The 20807-nt window shown below is 40.6% G+C and overlaps 2 protein-coding genes across 2 annotated transcripts; both read left to right on the top strand.

Annotated features, from left to right (window-relative positions):
* The first annotated feature begins 1050 nt into the window (after nucleotides 1–1050).
* Nucleotides 1051–7386, top strand: LOC148587520 (uncharacterized). The gene is made up of 8 exons (XM_088512656.1): nucleotides 1051–1273; nucleotides 4068–4156; nucleotides 4397–4823; nucleotides 5205–5386; nucleotides 5800–5877; nucleotides 6070–6298; nucleotides 6470–6780; nucleotides 6883–7386. Exons 1-8 carry the CDS (start codon nucleotides 1051–1053, stop codon nucleotides 7384–7386), a joined length of 2043 nt encoding a protein of 680 aa, XP_088368782.1.
* A 9480-nt stretch (nucleotides 7387–16866) lies between these two features.
* On the top strand, nucleotides 16867–18543 carry LOC132190820 (endochitinase). The gene is made up of 3 exons (XM_059605861.2): nucleotides 16867–17313; nucleotides 17411–17561; nucleotides 17995–18543. The coding sequence occupies exons 1-3, from the start codon at nucleotides 16890–16892 to the stop codon at nucleotides 18362–18364; spliced, it is 945 nt and encodes a 314-aa protein (XP_059461844.2). The 5' UTR covers nucleotides 16867–16889; the 3' UTR covers nucleotides 18365–18543.
* Nucleotides 18544–20807: the final 2264 nt, after the last annotated feature.

Raw genomic sequence — 20807 nt, 5'->3', positions numbered from 1 at the left:
TCCCTCAAGGAAAAAACCAAACATTGGTTCCAGTCCTTAACACCCAATTCTATCACTTCTTGGGCTCAATTGCAACAAGAATTTCTTAAGAAGTACTTTCCCATAGGCATGACCAATGATACTAGGAGAGCCATTACTACATTCTCCCAGTACGAGGGAGAGGATTTCCATGAGACTTGGGATAGGTTGCAGACCTTGCTTAGATCATGTCCACACCACGCTGTCCCAAAATGGCAGCTAGTGTAGTGTTTTTATGATGGCCCGACCAAGTCCAATAGAAAAATGGTAGATGCATCATGTGGGGGGACATTCATGTTGAAAAGTGAAAATGAAGCATGGTCTATGTTTGAAAACTTAAGTAACAATTCTCTTCAGCAGGTTTCCGCCAGACGAAGGGCACTAGCACCTAAAGCACCCAAGACGGAGAGTTTGTATGAAGCCGACCATTCCCCAAACATGGCCAACCAAGTAGTTGAGGCTATCACCAAGAAGTTAGATCAAGTTCTGTTGACTGTTGGTTTTGCTCCTAATGCCACTCACACACACACTGAAGCATGCTCATTCTGTTCCAGTCCTATGCATCATGTAAATAACTGCCCTGTTACTGGAAATTATACTGACATTTCTAATGAGCAGGTTAATGCAGGTTTCTCCAGACCAGGTACTGATCCGTACTCCAATACCTACAACCCCGGGTGGCGAAATCATCCAAATTTCTCATGGAAGAATTCAAGCAACTCATCCCCAGGGCCACATAATCACTCTCAATCAAACAGGCAGCCCTACCAACCTCAGTCCACTTACCGGCCTCCACAGCAGCACTACCAGGCTCCCTCAGAGTCTAATTTTGAGGATCGGATTGTAAAAGCAGTGACTGAGCTAACCATCGAGATCAAGCAGTCAATTAAATCTCAAGAGGAAATAGTCAACTCACATTCCCAATCCATTGCCAAGCTAGAAGCTCAAGTCGGACAACTTGCCAACACCATCAATAGAAGAGACGAAGGAAAGCTTCCAAGTCAACCAGTGGTAAACCCTAAGGGGTACTACATGGTCGATGAGGGCACTTCATACCATCAGCAAGTTCAAGCCATCACCACCTTAAGAAGCAGCAAAATAGTTGACAATCATGTGGAGGAGAAGAAGGATGAACACAAGGAGGTTGCACAGAATTTGCAAAAGGATAAAAGCAAGCAAGTAAGCAATGAGGCTTCGTCATCAGCAGCATCCACTCCAGAAATCCCATATGAGCCACCGGCCCCCTTTCTAGAACGTCTCAAGGCACCTTCCCACTTTGGGAAACAAGGAGAGAAAATACAAGGAATGATGGAGATGTTCAAACAGGTAAAAATCAATCTTCCCCTTCTTGATGCCATTGCACAAGGAGGAATGCTAGGTATACCGAAAGTTTTCCCGAATCTGGCTCCCGAATGACGTGGCTGTAGTTAACTAAACTGCAGTTACGTTTTTTTGTTTTTTTTTTTAATAAAAAATAAACCCCCTGACCCACCCACCCATGCTATCCCTTCTCAGCTCTCTCTCCCCAACACGGCAACACCATTACAGGTCTGCTCTCTCTCCCCCACCCACGCCTTTGGCTTCCAGTGAGGCCCACGCCGACGCCGACCCACTGCACCAGATAGGAACCGCCGTCCACTATCTGGTGCTTCTCTCCCCATGGCTCCTCTTTGATTTTTTTTTTTTTTTTCCATTGCTTGCTTAATTTTCTTAGATGACGGGATCTATTTAATCCGTGTATTTTTAAGATGGGCCCAAACCCGACGAACGCCCAGCAGCACCCAACGCCACCACCTACGACCGGCACAACCCCCAACGACGACCCACCATCCAAACCAGAAAGAGAGTTTTTTTTTTTTTTTTTTTTATTGATTTCATCTGGTATTTCTCAAAGACCTGCATTATTTTTATGTCCCTGAGATTTTTCGATGCTTCTTTGAAATTGAGGATGGGAAATGGGTCTAGAGTGAGAGCTTCCTTTGTATTCGTAGGTAAGATGCTTGTTAAAATGCCTGAGTAAGATACAGTTTTGTTTTAGTCATATATATTTTCTGTAAATTCTATTATTTGAATTAATTTTACTTTTCTCTTGTTAATATTCGTTCAAGAAGAAATGTGATATTTCAGGCAAAATGTTCACTGATGACCTTCGTTTTGTTTGTAGTTGAGCAAAACCCAATCTTGTGATAGAGTTTTTTCGAAGTGTAATACCAGATACCCACAAGAAGTAGTAACGTAATCTCAATTAACAATTTGCAACGTAACTGGTAAAACTGCAGTAGCAGTTATAAATTTTCCAAGAAGAAATCAGAGTCCTACAGGGAGTTGTAGTTGGAGTATGAATGCCATTCACTGAAGTGGTATTTAATTGAAAGAAGTCTCCTTATTCTACGAGAAGTTGTTCAAGGGAGCCTTGGCAAATTGACCATTGATTCAATTATATTAGTAGTTTTATTATTTATTTCAATATGTGGATCTTTATTTAAAGATGTGATACTCCAATTATCCATTATTATAAAATTTGCATTCTAAATAATTCGCTCATAGTGAGGATACTCCCACTCGTATAAAATTTCAAAGCTCGAATACGTTACTCAAAAAAAAAAAATTTGCACCATCATTAACAAACGGATCCACCAATTAGGAAATGCCCCCATTAATAGAAACAATCTTCAAGTCCAAGACATTGCAAATATGTGGAACTCAACTCTCCATTGGATGTAATACCAGTAAGCTAATTCTAGAAAAAGAAAAAGATAAAAAGGAAGCCAAATTTGGAGTCAATATAACACCATTTACAAATTAATTTCGCTTTAGGAATCAATATAACACCATTTATTTCCCGTAAGACAGGAGAATTAAGGAATCTAAGAAAACAAAATAGGCAAATAAGCATGCAATCTTCAAAACATAAACAAAACCATCTTCTGGCCAACCGACTAGATGATGAAAAGTAAAATTTCCATAGAGGCTCATTGCCTTCATCCCCTTAAATACCACTTCCAGAACAACAACCTACAAGATAAAATGTAATTAGTCCATAGATTATGCAATAACTGAGAATATTAACAAGAGAAAAGTAAAATTAATTCAAATAATAGAATTTACAGAAAATATATATGATTAAAACAAAACTGTATCTCACTCAGGCATTTTAACAAGCATCTTACCTACGAATACAAAACAAGCTCTCACTCTAGACCATTTTCCCATCCTCAATGTCGAAGAAGCATCAAAAAATCTCAGGGACATAAAAATAGTGCACGTCTGTGAGAAATACCAGATGAAATCGAAAAAAAAAAAAAAAAAAAAAAACTCTTTTTCTGGTTTGGATGGTGGGTCGTCGTTGGGGGTTGTGCCGGTCGTTGGTGGTGGCGTTGGGTGCTGCTGGGTGTTCGTCGGGTTTGGGTCCATCTTAAAAATACACAGATTAAATAGATCCCATCATTTAAGAAAATTAAGCAAGCAATGGAAAAAAAAAAAAAAAAAATCAAACAGGAGCCGTGGGGAGAGAAGCACCGGATAGTAGACGGCGGCTCCTATCTGATGCAGTGGGTCGGCATCGGCGTGGGCCTCGCTGGAAGCCAAAGGCGTGGGGTGGGGGAGAGAGAGCAGAGCTGTAATGGTGTTGCCGTGTTGGGGAGAGAGAGCTGAGAAGGGATAGCATGGGTGGGTAGGTGGGTGGGTGAGGGGGTTTATTGTTTATTAAAAAAAAAAAAAAAAAACGTAACTGCAGTTTAGTTAACTACAGCCACGTCATTCGGGAGCCAGATTCGGGAAAACTTTCGGTATACCTAGCATTCCTCTTGCACAAGTGCCTGCCTATGCTAAGTTCCTTAAAGACTTGTGTACTCAAAAGAGGAAGACCAAAAATCACATCCCCAAGAAAGTCCTTTTGACTGAACAAGTGAGTTCCCTAATCAAGCACAGCACTCCTTCGAAATTCAAGGACCCCAAGGCGCCTACAATTTCTTGCATCATTGGAAAAAGAGAGATTGATAAGGCACTCTTAGATCTGGGAGCTGGAATGAATTTACTTCCCTATTCAGTATATCAGCAGCTGGGCCTAGGGGAGCTGAAGCCCACCACAGTGATTCTGCAACTAGCTGATCAGTCGATTAAGAAGCCTAGAGGGATTGTAGAAGATGTGATCATCCATGTGGATAAATTTTTCTTCCAGTAGACTTTATCGTGCTGGATACCGAGCCTGTGCCCAATCCTGAGAAGCTGGTTCCTGTCATCCTTGGGCGTCCATTCTTAGCCACAACAAATGCATGCATCAACTGTCGAACTAGAGTCATGGAAATCTCATTTGGCAATATGAAGGTTTGGTTGAATATCTTTACTGCATTTCAATTTTCAGCATGCTCCTGATCAGAATGACTGTTTCTTTTTGGACAGCATTGAAGAATATATAGAAGACTCACTACCCAGTCTCCTGACAAAGGATCCAGTGGAAGCTTGCCTAAATTATTTTGACTTTGAAGAATTCAACACCGACCAGTACATTCAAGAGGTCCATGAATTGTTAGAAACAGCCGCTAGTGCAGATTTCCATCCATGGAGAGTAGTAAAGGAGCCCCTACCTGTGACATCAAGCACTCCTCCTATTCCATCCCTACTGTCTCCACCAAAGCTTGAGTTGAAGCCCCTGCCAGAAAAGCTCAAATATGCATTTCTGGGGTCTAACAACACCCTGCCGGTCATCATTGCTTCCGACTTACAAAAAGACCAAGAAGACAGTCTGCTCGCAGTGTTAAAGGAGTATAAAGAGGCTATTGGTTGGACCGTGGCAGATTTGAAAGGCATTGACCCCTCTATCTGTATGCACCGGATCCATTTGGAAGAAGATGCTCGACCCTCCCGTGAGGCACAGCGCCGGTTGAATCCCAACATGAAGGAGGTAGTAATGAAAGAGGTCGTCAAGTTACTTGATGCAGGCATCATCTACCCCATCTCAGATAGCAAATGGGTAAGCCCCACTCAAGTGGTTCCAAAGAAATCAGGCATCACCGTTGTTGAGAATGTTGCTGGCGAATTGGTTCCACAGCGCACAACCACGGGATGGCGTGTCTACATTGACTACTGAAAGCTCAATTCTCATACCCGGAAGGATCACTTCCCGCTCCCATTCATTGATCAAATTTTGGAGCGTCTTGCTGGCCAGAGCTACTATTGCTTCTTAGATGGCTATTCCAGGAATAATCAGGTTGCAGTTGATCCCCAAGACCAAAAGAAGACGACGTTCACTTGTCCATTCGGTACCTTTGCTTACCGACGCATGCCCTTCGGCTTATGCAATGTCCTTGCCACATTCCAGAGATATATGATGTCTATCTTCTCCAACATGGTGGAAAAATTTTTGGAGGTATTTATGGATGACTTTTCTGTTTTTGGATCTTCTTTTGATAAATGCCTCCATAATCTGTCACTTGTGCTTCAACGTTGCAAAGAAACTAACCTGATTTTGAGCTGGGAGAAGAGCCACTTCATGGTCCAGGAGGTATAGTTTTGGGCCATATAGTGTCCAAACGAGGTATTGAGGTAGACCGGGCCAAAGTTTAGCTCATTGAAAATTTACCACCACCCACTTCAGTGAAGCAGATCCATTCTTTCCTAGGGCACGCCGGCTTCTATGGTCATTTCACCAAAGATTTCAGCAAAATTTCAAGACCCTTATGTAACTTGCTTGCTAAGGACGTCCCTTTTCACTTTGATGAAGCATGTCACTAGGCATTCCAGCAACTCCGGTCCCTATTATCCTCTGCTCCCATCATGCAGCCGCCTGACTGGTCATTGCCCTTTGAGATCATATGTGATGCATCTGACTATGCTGTGGGTGTAGTTTTGGGACAACGGGTAGGCAAGCTTCCTCATGTCATTTATTATGCTAGCAAGACGTTGATAGATGCTCAAGTCAATTACACAACCACTGAGAAAGAATTGCTAGCTGTCGTATTTGCTCTGGATAAATTCCGCTCATATCTTCTGGGATCAAAGGTTATAATTTTTTCTGATCATGCTGCTCTACGACACCTGTTGGCCAAGAAGGAAACAAAGCCTCGGTTGATCCGCTGGATCCTACTTCTGCAAGAGTTTGACATTGAGATTCGGGACAAGAAGGGCACTGAAAATGTTGTTGCTGACCATTTGTCACGGATTTCATTTGAGACACCCCAGCCGGTTCCTGTTCATGACTCGTTCCCAGATGAGCAACTCTTAGAAATTACTTCGAGAAAGCCGCTGTGGTATGCCGATATTGTCAATTATCTAGCAACAGGTCAGATTCCTTCTCAGTGGTCTAAGCAAGATAAGGACCGCTTCTTCAAGCAAGTTCGATTCTATTATTGGGAAGATCCAGAGTTGTTCAAGTATTGTGCTGATCAGATCATCAGACGATGTGTCCCTGAGAATGAATTTTCCAGCATTCTTACCTTTTGTCATTCTCTAGCTTGTGGGGGACACTTCAGTGCCAAGAAGACAGCAGCCAAGGTTCTACAATGCGGATTCACATGGCCCACCTTGTTCAAAGATGCCTGTGACTTCTACCGAGCTTATGAGAGATGTCAGCGCCTAGGAGCTATGTCTCAGAAGGACATGATGCCCTTGAACCCCATCCTTATTGTCGAGATTTTTGATCTCTGGGGTATCGACTTCATGGGACCCTTCCCACCATCTTGTGGACATGAGTATATTTTGGTAGGAGTGGATTATATCTCTAAGTGGGTCGAAGCTATTGCCACAAAGACCAATGATCACAAGGTTGTAGTGAAGTTCCTCCAAGCCAACATTTTTAGCAGATTTGGTACTCCTTGGGCTATCATCAGTGATGGAGGTAGACACTTTTGCAACCGTTTTTTCAAGGCCTTGCTTCTCAAGTATTCTGTCACACATAAGGTAGCCACTCCTTACCATCCTCAAATAAGTGACCAAGTGGAAGTGTCTAACCGGGAGATTAAGCATATTCTGGAGAAGATGGTTAGGCCAGACCGCAAGGATTGGTCCTTGCGCCTCAATGATGCATTATGGGCCTACCGCACAGCATACAAAACCCCCATTGGAATGTCTCCCTATCGGCTGGTTTATGGCAAGGCGTGTCACCTCCCTGTGGAATTAGAACACAAGGCTCTATGGGCAATAAAGCAGTTCAATTTTGACATGCAGGCAGCTAGTTCTCACCGGAAACTTCAGTTAACAGAGTTGGAGGAGCTACAGCGAGATGCCTATGATAGTGCTTGCCTTTATAAGGAGCGGACTAAGGTTTTTCATGACAAACATATCTTGCCCAAAACATATGTGCCGGACCAGAAAGTATGGCTCTTCAATTCCAGACTCCGGCTTTTCCCTGGGAAGCTCCGTTCAAGATAGGACGGCCCCTTCATAGTCACCTCAGTGTCACCCCATGGCGCCGTTGAATTGCGGGACCCAAAGGATGGCACTCTATTCAAGGTCAACTGTCAAAGGTTGAAGCCCTGCATCCAGAACCTCGAGCCAGGTACAGACGTGGAATCCGTCGATTTGACGGATCCCGTCTATCTTTTTGATTGAGACACTGAAACCCTGGGCTCGAGTGCACACACTATGCGCTTGATCCAAGAGCACAGGCTTGCGCTCGAGCCCACCATGAGTGGGATCAAGCGCAGAAGCTCTACACTCACACACACATGCACGAGTACGCTTGAGCGCACCTTCCGGAGCGCTCGAGCGTACCCACGCCTTACCGTGACACCCTCTGCACAAGTGCGATCGTGCTCACGCTAGTGCCGCTCGAGCGCACTCGTTCAGAAGGCTCACATGACCCTTTTTAGGTCATCGCCCACTTCCTTTTCTTCCTCATTCCCCCTTCTTCCCCAGTGCCGCAACCCCTCCCCTGCACTCACACACCAACCCACCACCACCGCAGCCTCCCCCCCGCCCCCAACCACCAACCCACCACCACTGCACCCCCTACGGCTGCCGTACCACCACACGCCACCGCCCCACCGTCCTATCCCCTCAATTTTTCTCCCTCTCCGACCACTTTCATCTCTCCCATTTCCCATTCTCCCCAATACCTCACCGTCCCAATTTTCCCAAAATTTTTGTAAAAATCAGCAGTCTGTGGGTCCACGGACTGTTCTGTGTTGGTTTTTCTCTGTTTTGCAGGGGGTTGGGCAGCCAAGTAAGGTGGTTCTCCATCCCTTCCGTTTTGGAGTGCCCACCAAGTGTTCGACGAATTGCCTCAACCAAGCGGCATCATGCTTCCAGCCACTACTTCCACCTCCCGGTCTTCCCCTACTCGGGATACCACCCCCGAGGCCCCAACCCTGCCATTACCTCGTCGTGGGAAGCCCCGGAAGCTCATCTTGGAGACCTCCTTTGCCGTCGACACAGTTTTTCATAGCCTCCTAGCCACCAAGTGGGCGGTCAAAGAATGCCGACGACGCGGCCTCACTGCACTGTTCCAACCAGTTAGCCCCATTGCTTATGAAGGGCTGGTTCGGGACTTTTATGCCCACCTTACCTTCGATTGTACTCGGCCGGGCATCCTCTCTTCTTCCGTGGCGGGCTTTGACATTGAGTTGACCACCGAGGACATTACTGCTGCTTTGCAATGTTCCCATGAGTGCCCGTCGGATATCTTGGCTCGGGATGGTTCCCCTCGGTACTCCGACCTGCCGGCCGATCTCACCCTGCAGTTTATTATGGATGACATGTGCCACGGCCGCTACACCGATGACCTCTGCAACTCCACAAGCAAGGTCCTACTACCTTCCCGCCTGTGGTTCGTGGACTTCATCCTGCAGCGGAATGTGTGCCCATTCGGACACAAGACTCAGCGGCGCGGCCCCTTTCTTGCGACACTCTACGCCTTTCAGAGAGGCTATTGGATTTCCATCCCACTGCTCATTTGGGACCAGATGCACAAGTTTTGGGATGGGGCAATTGTGCGGTGCACGCAGGGTTCGGCATCATGGGGACTTGCATTCCTGTTTCTCCTCACCCAGATCTTAGACCCGAGGCATACAGGGTACCCCTACTGATGGACCTATTTCCACACATCCTCAGTTTGGTCTGATCCAGTGGAATCAGAGTTATTCTCACATGCTGCGACGACGTCGGGCGCCTGCAGCAGCAGAGGTCGATAGGGACGCTGATGGGCCTGTGCACGATGAGCCACCTCCAGCAGCGCCGGTCGAAAACACGGGAGCAGCGATGACCGTTACTATGACCATATCTCAATATGAGTCCCTCCATAAAGAATTGCAAGACCTTTGCTCTGAGCTTGCGAACCAGAGAGCGAAGGACAGGCACCGAGCAAATGAACGATTTGAAGCCTAGCAAGAACTGCTGCGCGCCATTGTAGCCCGGTTGCCACCTGCTCCAGGGGCACCTTCTTCTGCGCCACAGTGACAGGTTTGGTGTGTCTTTTTCCCCTTGCACTGCTTTCCTGTTATTTTCCACACACTGAGGACATTGTGCACTTTAAGTTAGGGGGTGTGGGCATATACATGATAGTTCTAAGCATACAATTGATTTTCCTGTTGTGGTTTGAAATTCATTGATGGGCTTAATATGACGAACACATGATCACTTGATTAAGAAATTAAAACTGGGTTACTCTCATTGGCAGCATGAAATATTACTTGTTTCAATTTGATTTTCACAAGCACACTTGCATATAGTCTGTGGGGTATAGAATCTGGAATCAAGAATGTTTGGTTTTAATATTCGGAATGTAGTTGGGCAACTTATTGGGAAAACGGACTTTGGCATAAATTTCAATTTTTTTTTTTTAAAAAAAAGATCATTTTAAACTTTCCACCAAGTAACCGGACCTCTTGCCTCATTAAGCAGTGAGTGTTCGCGTCAAAAAGTGAGAAGTTTGGATTGGTTAACAAAAAAAAAAAAAAAAAAAAAAAAAAAAAGAAAAAAGAAAAGAAAAGTAGCTTAGTTTTGTAGCCTTTTTGACCCGAGTTAGTAAGTCCTTAGGGGTATCTTTACACCTAATGCCTAAAACCATCTGGTTTGGGAGTCATTGGCCTAACACTCGATAAATGGGTCAATCAGAAAGCTTAAGGGAGCTAAGTGAGTAAAAAAAAAAAAAAAAAATTTGTTGCCTTGGTTGTTTTGTCCGATGGGGAGTCCAATGAATTTTGAGTATTGATCCATGCATGATTGAGATTAGTTTTGAAACCCCTTGACTATTTGTTGAGTTCACATACACTAGTTGAATCATGTGATATCTTATAACTACCATGATTGGAGCTAAGTTGTGATTGCCTGAAATTGTGAAGATAGTGTTTGTTTTATTAAGCCCGTTAATGATTGAAAACCGTGATGGTCATGAGATTGCATTCTTAGGAATTACATGGTTAGAAAATGTTTGTGGGTATCATTCCTGGAAAACCCTCACGAGACTTCACTCGTCCTCTAGGGAACTCCTAGGGGTTTAAAAGGCTTGTTGCATATGCTAAATGCAACCGTACGTCCCACGAAAGCTGAATTTATCTTTTTGTTTTTCAGTTTATTTTCTGTTTTATATTGCTAAGGGACTAGCAATATATAAGTTGGGGGGTGTGATAAGCGCCGAATGTTGCACATTCAAGCCCCTTAATTTACATATGTTAATTCCTTAGCATTGTTATTTGTTTGATTTTGTTTTGTTTTTGTGTTTCAGGTCTTATTTGACAAACCATTGGAAATTGGGCTTAAAAGATCAAAAAGTTGAGCATTCTAGAACTAGGATCGAGCGCAGCACTCTTGGGATCGAGCGCACTGCGCTCGAGCGTCTGCGATCAAGGATCATGCGCTCGCGCGCACACCAGCTAGGCTTGAGCGCACCAAGTCTTGGATCGAGCGCACTCGAGCGTACAATACACGGCAAGAATTCCCCTCCAGCATGGACTTGGATTTCAGTCTCCCAATTGGACTGGGAGACTGCTCTCCGGTTTTCTCAGGGTTTCTAGGGTTTTTAGGGTTCTCCTAATCCCTATAAATAGGGCTCTAAACATTGTAAACAGACACACCGCTTCTAGAGCAAAAATTCAGTAAAATAGTATGTGGAGCTTAGGAGATCATGAGCAGCTAAACCCAATTGTGGGGTATTGATGTAGCCTTTTCCAAGCACAACGGTTTCATTGTATTTAATTTTTAGTCTTTCAATTTATACATGTGATTGTATAACTCTGAGGATTGCTACAATTGATTTATGTTCTTCATATTAATTGCAATTGTTCTTTACATTCCAATTCAATATTAGTAAAATTCTTATCTTGTCTTAGAAATTATTTTACTATTATTGAACTCAAATCATTTTTATTTTCTGTGATTATAAGAATGATGGTTATACAATGGTTCTTAATTGGCATGCAATCAATAGGGTTAGATAGGCCATGCCTAACGAAGACGGATCGTACTACACCCTAGTTTAGTGTAATTTAGGTAGACGGTCCGTGCCAACCGAAGATGGGTTATGCTATTCCGTTGATTGTATGAAATTATTTTTATATGTTTTATTGTTGAATTATAACATGCATAAAATGAAGTGCTAGAATTAAATATGGTTAACCATTGATGTGCGGATTGTGGTGAAGTCAATACCTTACTCTCTCTCTCATACATTTACTTCTTTTATTTCCGTTTATTTTATGCACTTCAAATTCACACAAACAAATCATTCTCTTTTAATTAAGTTGATTTTAATATTTTAAATTCTGATAATTAAACCCCTGCAGTCATTGAGGTTCGACACCCTCAATATAGCCCTATCCTACGGGATTCATTCTATTGCAAGTGGTAATTTTTATAATTGATATTTTTGGTCACAAAAATACCACATCACTCATGCTAAGGGAAATTATGCTCCCCAAGTCAATGAACTGCACCATCCTGAATATCTGCAGTTGTAGATTCCTATGAATTTTGAGGCAGACAAACTATGAGTAAATTGAAGCCTCATGATTACATGCTAATCTCTCGTTTTACTTAATGGAGCATGTGTTGTCTCAATTGCCCACTTATGATTTTGGATGTCCTTATGATGTGATTGTGGTGGTCATTTTTTTAAGCATGCTCATGAGTAAGAACCATGTGTTTGTGTGAAAATTCATATTTGTCAATAACATATTATTGAAACTGTTTGTGGATATCATTGTTGTTAAACCCTCATGAAACTTCACTCGTCCTCTAAGGATGCCTAGGAGTTTAAAAGGCTTGTTGCATGTGCTACATGCAATCGTCTCTCCCACGACAGCAGATTTATGTTTCTTGCTTTCATTTTGTTTTTTGTTTTGTTCTGCTAAGGGACTAGCAAAATGTAAGTTTGAGGGTATTTGATGAGTGCCAAATATTGCATATTTGAGCCCCTTAATTTGCATTTGTTAATCATTTATCTGTGTCTTAGTTTGATGTTTGTGTTAGCTTCAGTGTTTTAGTGTTTTGCAGGTTGCTAAGGGAAAATTGTACCTTTAAATGTGAAAAACGCAAAATTTGGAAGAAAGCCACCAAGAGGAAGCATCAAGCGCACCAGAATGGCGCTTGAGCGCATCTGCGCTCGAGCCCAACAGCATTACGCTCGAGCGCACATGCACTCGAGTAGAGGCACCGCAACACTCAAGCGCTACACTGCAGGAGACAATATGGCATGTTCGAGCGCACTGGCCATGCGATCAAGCGCACCTACGCCCAACATCAAGCCATCAGCGCGCACATGCCTGCATCGAAAGTGGAAAGTTCATGCTCGAGTGCGATCAAGCGCACTTGGTGTGCGCTCGAGCGCACTTGTCTGACTTGGAAGTGTTGAAACCCTAAAATTAGCTATAAATATCATTCTTTTCTAGGAAAATGTATGGAGGCGCGCTAGGGGGCGCTGTTCTTTGTCGTTTTCTTGTTTTCTTGGTTTTTGTAGCTCTGAACACCAATTCTTTTGTAAGTTATTTAATTTTAATGAAGTTAATTAGTTTCTTATGATTCCTTTTGTCATGAGAGGCTAAAACGTTCAACTAAGGTTGAAGATGAAGCCTCACCATTGATTTATTTGCATATTTTTATGTTTTGTTCCTATAATTCTGAGTTTAGTATAATGTATGTTCATTTCAATTCAATTATTTGATTAAGTTCTTGTAATTGATTGTTTAGATTAATATTTGTGCCAAAGTTGGATATTCCATGTGTTTCATCCGACAAATACATTGGATGATTTTAATTTAAGTTGGATATGTATTGTGATTTGTATAGTGGATGGATTCACTGAATCTTTCAATAGGCTAATTTTTATGAAAATTAGAACATGCATGGAGTTTTATTGCAATTCGGATGTGTGAACAAACATAATAATGTATGCTTTGATTTGGTGATTTTGAATTCTGAGACCTTAGTATTTATCTTTTGATTAATTTTATTTTGTTTAGTTTTCAATCTCAAAAATTAAAAATCTTTTGGGAACTAAGTTAAAATTTAATCGGTCTAGATAGAAGTTTATTTACACGAACACAATTTCCTGTGGATTCAACTTCGCACTTGCAAAAGCTATATTGCAAACGACTCGTACACTTGCGAGTAGCATTAAAACTCACAACATTATAGTACTAATCAATTATGTGGTTTAAACAATTTTTTTTTTTTTTGTCATTTAGTAAAAACAATAAAAAGTACGTTATACCCCGAAATGTTGACCGGTGTAAAATTGGTGTACTAAAGGTAAAAAGAAATGGAAGGCTATTTGGGAAAGTATTGGGTATGTTTGGCGAAGTTTCATTTTATTTTTTATGGAATAATAATGTAAATTAAATGATGTAATATAAATGTGAAAGAAGTTTTAAATTTTTGTAAGTTATTTGTTAATGAAAAAAACAATTAAATTTTTTTTTTGGGAGAAATTAAGAAAAAAAAAAAGGGGGGGGAGGGGAGGGGGGGGGGGGGAAGGAGAAATGCTTGCCAAATGTTATTTTCCAAGTTGACAGGGACTTTATGTCCTTGGGGTGATGCAATCTAGACACCTATCAAGTATGTGGTGAGGGAAACCGTTGGATTAGTGGAAGAAGAATTGTCTAGGGACAAATTAGTCAATTGGGATGACGTGTCAATGAATATAAAATTAGCTAGCGTAAGAATTTCCGGGCTAATTATCACTTGAGGGAAATTAGTGGCAACTCGAAGCTGGAATTCATATTCTAGTATCAAAACATCAAAAATTCTTCTTATCCTCGAAATTAAGATAGCGAAAGATAGCGAATGTCCCTTTTGTTTTCTCTTCTCAAAACAAAAATATTAACAAACAATATAAAAACAAAACACTTCTAAAAACACAAATAATTTTTGTCTTTTTATTGCACTATAACGTGCACTTCTTCAAACCCTAAACCCAAAAGGCATCCCATCAAATAGAATAGTCAAGGAAATCATAGCCAAATATTAGTGGTCCTTGATGATGAAATCATGAGGCTCACCCAACCCATTTTGAATAGAATAGTCAAGGAAAACCCATTAAATAAGGCTATATATTGTTAAATTACCAGTTATCCCAAAAGTTTAAGCTGATAGAAAGAGGTAAATTTAATCACCTAACCATTACTTTTAACACCTCCCTCCCCCCCCCCCCCCCCTCCCCCCTCTCACATGTGGGTTCAAACTCTCTTTTAATATGTGAGGCTCAACACGTAAAATATTTAATTAAATGGGGGGTGAATTGACGAAGTCAAGGTTCGATCCCAGGAATTTTGGCTCTGATACCATGTTAAATTACCAGCTATCCCAAAAGCTTAAGCTAATAGGAATAGGTAAATTTAATCACTTAACCATTACTTTTAACATATATATACCCACCATTCTCTTCTACAAACACATCCTCAGAGACAAAAAATGAAGGTGTATACCTTAATTCTCTCTTTATCTTTCTTGCTTGGAACGTTCTCAGCAGAACAATGTGGAAGTCAGGCCGGTGGAGCTGTATGTCCAAATGGGTTATTGGGTCACTTTGATGTACATCAACCACAACTACGGGAAGCGAGTAAACCATTGGAGTTGATCTCATAAGCAATCCGGATCTAATAGCCACAGACGCAACCGTATCATTCAAGACAACCATATGGTTTTGGACACAGGGAAACAAACCCTTCAGCCGCGATGTCATCATCGGAAAATGGACAGCGTCCACTGCGGACAGGTTAGGTGGTCGGGTTCCTGGCTATGTTGTCATCACCAACATAATCAGCTGTGGGCTGGAATGTGGGTGTGGTGCCGATATATAGTTAAGTGGCTAGCAGGATCAGGTTCTATAAAAGGTAGTGTGACATATTGGAAGTAAGCTACGGGGACAATTTAGCCTGCAACCGTCATAGGCCTTTTGACTAAGCTACCTAGCTGCTATTACTCCAAGGCAAATAAAAGTTCAAAAAAGTATAAGAAGGAGACAGTAAATCCTATGTAAATGGAGATCAATGAAAAAGTTTCTACAATATTACTGCTGAATAAAGAAGTCGAGAGTTTTAATAAACTTGAATTTTGGAGGGGCAGCTAGCTTACAGATCAATGGTATTGATATTGATGTGATGTCCAGCATTCAAACAGATTAGTGCATAATGGAACTCCAAAATTGAAAGTTCAGTCTAGAAAGTATCATCTCTCTGGAAATATATTGCCATATCTTTCGCACTTGTCTTCCACTAAACCGACGAGAAAATCACATGTTGGAGTCCTTGGGGAAGTCAAGCAGCCCATGTGAATAAAATTTAATCAAGGAAAATCGAAAAGGACTGGAACAATATCCTATATGTACCCAAAAAAACAACGTTGAGCTGCCACACCAGCCAAATTTGCTACAACAAGGACCGACATAGAATTAGTGTAAAAAGTTACATACTCTTTTTTTTCTTTTTCTTTTTTGATGGGGCAACTCGGTAAAAAGAAATGGAGGATGGAGGGCTATTTGGAAAAGTTTGGGGGTATGCTTGAGGAAGTCTCATTTTATTTTTTATGCAATAGTAACAAGAATTAATTAATGTAATATAAATATAAAAGAAGTTTTGAATTTCTGTGAGATAAAAGTAAATAAAGTTGTTTGTTAATAAAAGGAGTTTGAATTTTTTTTTTTTTTTTTTTTTTGGGAGAAATAAAAATAAAAAATAAAAAATAAATAAAAGATGGGAGAAATGCTTGCCAAATGTTATTTTCCTAGTGGACAGGGACGTTATGTCCTTGGGGTGATGCAATCTAGACACCTATCAAGTATGTGGAGAGGGAAACCGTTGGATTTGCTGAAGAAGAATTGTCTAGGGACAAATCAGTCAATCGGAAGAAATATTAGTGAATATCAATCAATCAATTGTTATTTTTACAGTATGTTGGATGGCAATTATACAATTATCTACTAAGAGAGTAAGAGCCTATTTGGAATTGCGTTAAAAAGTTTAATAAGTACCTTTAGTGTCTAAAAAGTTGTGGCAAACAAAAGTTAGCATATTTGGTAAAAAAATTTGAAAATACTTTTGGACTTTTTTTACTCTAAAAATGGTCAAAATACACTCTTAGTAAAAATTTAAAAATGAAATTTTTGCTAAAAAATACTTTTTGACTTAAAAACACTATTTCTCAAACTCAATTCTAAACCCGCCCTAAGACTAGTATTGTGAAAGTGGTTGAAAATCATGAAGACTTCTGAGCTGCGTGTCACTTGGAAGCTGGAATTAATATTATCAAAACGTCAAAAATTCTCCTTATCCTCGAAATGAAGATATCACTCTTGATGGTCATCAGTTGAAAGTGAATGTCCCTTTTGTTTTTTCTTCTCAAAACAAAAAATTCTCCTTATCCTCGAAATGAAGATATAAAATAAGGCTATATATACCCACCATTCTCTTCTACAAACCATACGCATCCTCAAAGACAAAAAAATGAAGGCCTATACCTTAATTCTCTCCTTAGCTTTCTTGCTTGGAACCTCCTCAGCAGAACAATGTGGAAGTCAGGCCGGTGGAGCTGTATGTCCAAATAGGCTATGTTGTAGCAAATTTGGCTGGTGTGGCAGCTCAAATACCTACTGTGAGACTGGCTGCCAGAGCCAGTGTACAACCTCCAACCCGACTCCGTCCCCGACACAGAGCGGCGGCGATGTCGGCACCATCATCAGTGGCCCTCTTTTCGACCAGCTGCTCAAATATCGAAACGATGGGCGATGTAAAAGCAACGGATTCTACCTATACAATGCTTTCATCGCTGCTGCACGATCTTTTGGTGGCTTTGGCACAAATGGTGATGCTATTGCACGTAAAAGGGAGATTGCAGCTTTCTTGGCTCAAACCTCTCATGAGACCACAGGTGAGTAAGCAATTTAATTTGCTTTTTATGTTGTTGTTTGTTGGATTAATTTGTTCAATTTAATTGCAAAAGATGATTAAAATTGTATTTTGTGTAGGAGGATGGGCAAGTGCACCAGATGGCCCATATGCATGGGGTTATTGCTTTGTTACGGAAACCAACAAGCAAGCCTACTGTACGCCGTCCGGTCAATGGTCGTGCGCTGCTGGCAAACAATACTATGGAAGGGGACCGATTCAACTCACTCAGTAAGTCTCTGAATTAAACATATAATTAAGGGTGACGATATGTGTATGTTTATTGGGTTTAGATCGCGTCGAAGTATTGATACAATCATACAAGACTATATAATTTAATCATAACTCTATCGATTTAATTAAATGAGTCAAATCTCCTAACCTTAACTCGATAATTTTGTATTTGGCTTATGTCGGGTTTGTATTTTATGTCAACAATTGCTACCCTTAATATCATGTGTCAGATTCAGATTGTGTCAAAACATTCGTATAAGGCTGTATAAGTCAATCCTAACCTGACATATTTAATTAAACGGGTCCAACCCATTAATTTTAATTCGTTAATTTCGTATTGAATTTGTTTAACAACCCAAGCTATAATATCATAGACTTTGACCCCACAGACTTCTGACAACTTTGATTGTTTATTGGGTGACTTTGACAGCAACTACAACTACGGGCAAGCAGGCAAAGCCATTGGAGTTGATCTCATAAGCAATCCAGATCTGGTAGCCACCGATGCAACAATATCATTCAAGACAGCCATATGGTTTTGGATGACCCCACAGGGAAACAAGCCGTCTAGCCATGATGTCATCATCGGAAAATGGACACCGTCCGCTGCGGACAGGTCAGCTGGTCGGGTTTCGGGCTATGGAGTGATCACCAACATAATCAACGGTGGGTTGGAATGTGGGCGTGGTGCTGATAGTAGAGTGGCTAACAGGATCGGGTTCTACAAAAGGTACTGTGACATATTGGGAGTAAGCTACGGGGACAACTTAGACTGTAACAGTCAGAGGCCTTTTGCCTAAGCTACTTAGCTGCTATGACTCCAAGGCAAATAAAGGTTCAAAAAAGTATAATAAGGAGACAATAAACCCTATGTAATTGGAGAGATTTTCTTGTACAATGAGAAAGTTTCTACAATATTACTGCTGAATAAAGAAGTCAAGAGTTTTAATAAACTTGAATTTTGGAGGTGCAGCTTACAGATCAATTGTATTGATGTGATGTCCAGCATTCAAACAGATTAGCGCATAATGGAACTCCAAAATTGGAAGTTGAGTGTGGAAAATATAATCTCTCTGGAAATATATTGCCTCTTTTGCACTTGTCTTCCACAAAACCGACAAGAAAATGACATGTCCTTGGGGAAGTCAAGCAGCCCATGTGAATAAAATTTAATCAAGGAAAATCGAAAAGGACCAGAACAACACCCTATATGTACCCAAAAAAACACATCACATCTTACAGAAATGAAGTATTCGTACACCTTAATTCGTTGTCTTTTTCCTTAGCTTTCTACGAATTAACCTCGCCAGAACAATGTGGAAGACAAGCTAGGAAATGGCCTTTGTGTAGGAGGCTGGCCAGAAGCACAAGATGGCACCCATATGAATGGGGATATTGCTTTATAAAAGAGAAAGAAAGTAAACCTTATTGTGACAAAGGCCCATGCCCTCTGACCGATTCAACTCACGCACTCTTGTCTCTGGCGAATTAGTTAGTTACGATTCATGAATTCTGACACCAACCTAACATGAAATTAGCGAAATAAGAGTGAGGGGTTCGATCCGTTTAAATAAATGGGTCAAGTTATAATTAATCTATATATATAGTCTTATACTCATATTTCGACATAATCTAATCCGACACTTGATATGGATCTGGCTTCCATGCTGTGCACAATCTGCGGTTAAAAAATGGGTGGTCAGGATTTAATAAGGCAAGTTTACTCAAGAGACACAAACGCCGTTTGTATCCTTCTTTGTCTATGTTAACTGGCTGAAAAAAGGTCTTTGAGAAAAAAATTACCAGACGCTGGCTTCCTTCTTCTTTCCCACTTAGTAACAAGTATTCGTGCATGCATCTCCATTCTTCACAAACTCCTTAGAACTCAAAGTGATGTCCTGCAAAGATCTGAGAGCATTCAATTTCTTCCAAAAACTCTGAGCTTATGCACTTGCCTCAATAGTAAGCGATATATGGTCCTTACAAAAAACTGGAGTGGGCAACTCGATTACAGAGGTCGGTCTAGCAAAGACCCCAAAAAAAAAATCCATGGAATCAAAGCTTAGGCTCGTTTGTTTCGATGTAAATGCTTTTTGTCAGAAAATATTTTCCTGAAAAAAAATTTTTTGGAAAATTTTTTTTTTTTTTTTTTTTTTTAGATGTCCGCACAATAAGGGGAAGAGAGATTAGAACTAAAGACTTCCGCTTTATTAGGCATGTTCTCACAAGAAAACATTATATATATATATTCATTAAATTATATTAAACTCTAAATTAAGAAAACGTCATGACCAGGTTTAAGAGGTGTCCTAACCGAGTCCCGCAAGGACCCCACTGTGACTCACCCGGGTCCCGCCCGGACCCCGCCTAGACCTAGAAAAAATTACTCTGAGTCTCAAAGCAAAGACCCAAAAAAAAAAAAAAAAAAAAAAAGGCATGGAATCAGTGGCGAAGAGAAGTGGGGGCGACCTGGGGGCGGTTGCCCCTGGTAAAAAAAATTAATTTTTTAAAAAAATATATTTTTCTGGCTGAATTGTTTACCGCCCCAGGTAACAAAATTTTGTTTTTTTTTTCAAAAAAAAAAGTAAAAAAACTCCTCCAGCTGTTTCGGTTTCACATTAAAAAAAAAAAAAAAAAAAAAGTCAAGAAATTTAATGTTTATTTATCAATATATGGCATTTTCTTGTCATAATCCAAGTACCCAACCGAGTAAGTTGAGAGTAAAGTTTATAATTAAAGCCATTAACGCCTTAATTTGTCTTGATTATGACTGCGCCCTTAATTTGTCTTGGTTATAATTTAATCTTCTTAATTGAGATATATCTCTTATTTTCATCATTTTGTTTATCTTATTCTAAAACAATATTGTTATTATTTTTTTTTTGTTTGGTGTGTTTTATATAGTAGTTTGGGATTTTATCAAGCATCAACGAGTTTCAGAAGATTATTGCCAATCTTAAATTTGTTCTTTTTATTAATTCATTTTAGGCTAATAGCTATCGGAATATACTAATAATTTTATTATAACATCATTAGAGTATGAGAAGTAAACAATTATTAAAACAATACTTCGTAACAAAATGAAAGATGAATTTCTTAAAGATAATTTACTTGTCTACATTAAAAGGGGAATTGCTGAAAGCTTCGATTCAGATTTAATACTTGATGATTTTGTTTCTCTAAGACCACATAAAATGCAATTTTAAGCACTTTGTATTTTGTATTTTCCTTTACTTTTGTACT

Source organism: Corylus avellana, chromosome 2 (genome assembly GCF_965113065.1).
Source record: "Corylus avellana chromosome 2, dhCorAvel1.hap1.2, whole genome shotgun sequence".
NCBI lineage: Eukaryota > Viridiplantae > Streptophyta > Magnoliopsida > Fagales > Betulaceae > Corylus > Corylus avellana.
Note: the sequence above shows the minus strand (reverse complement) of the source record. Positions and strands in the feature narration are given on the sequence as shown.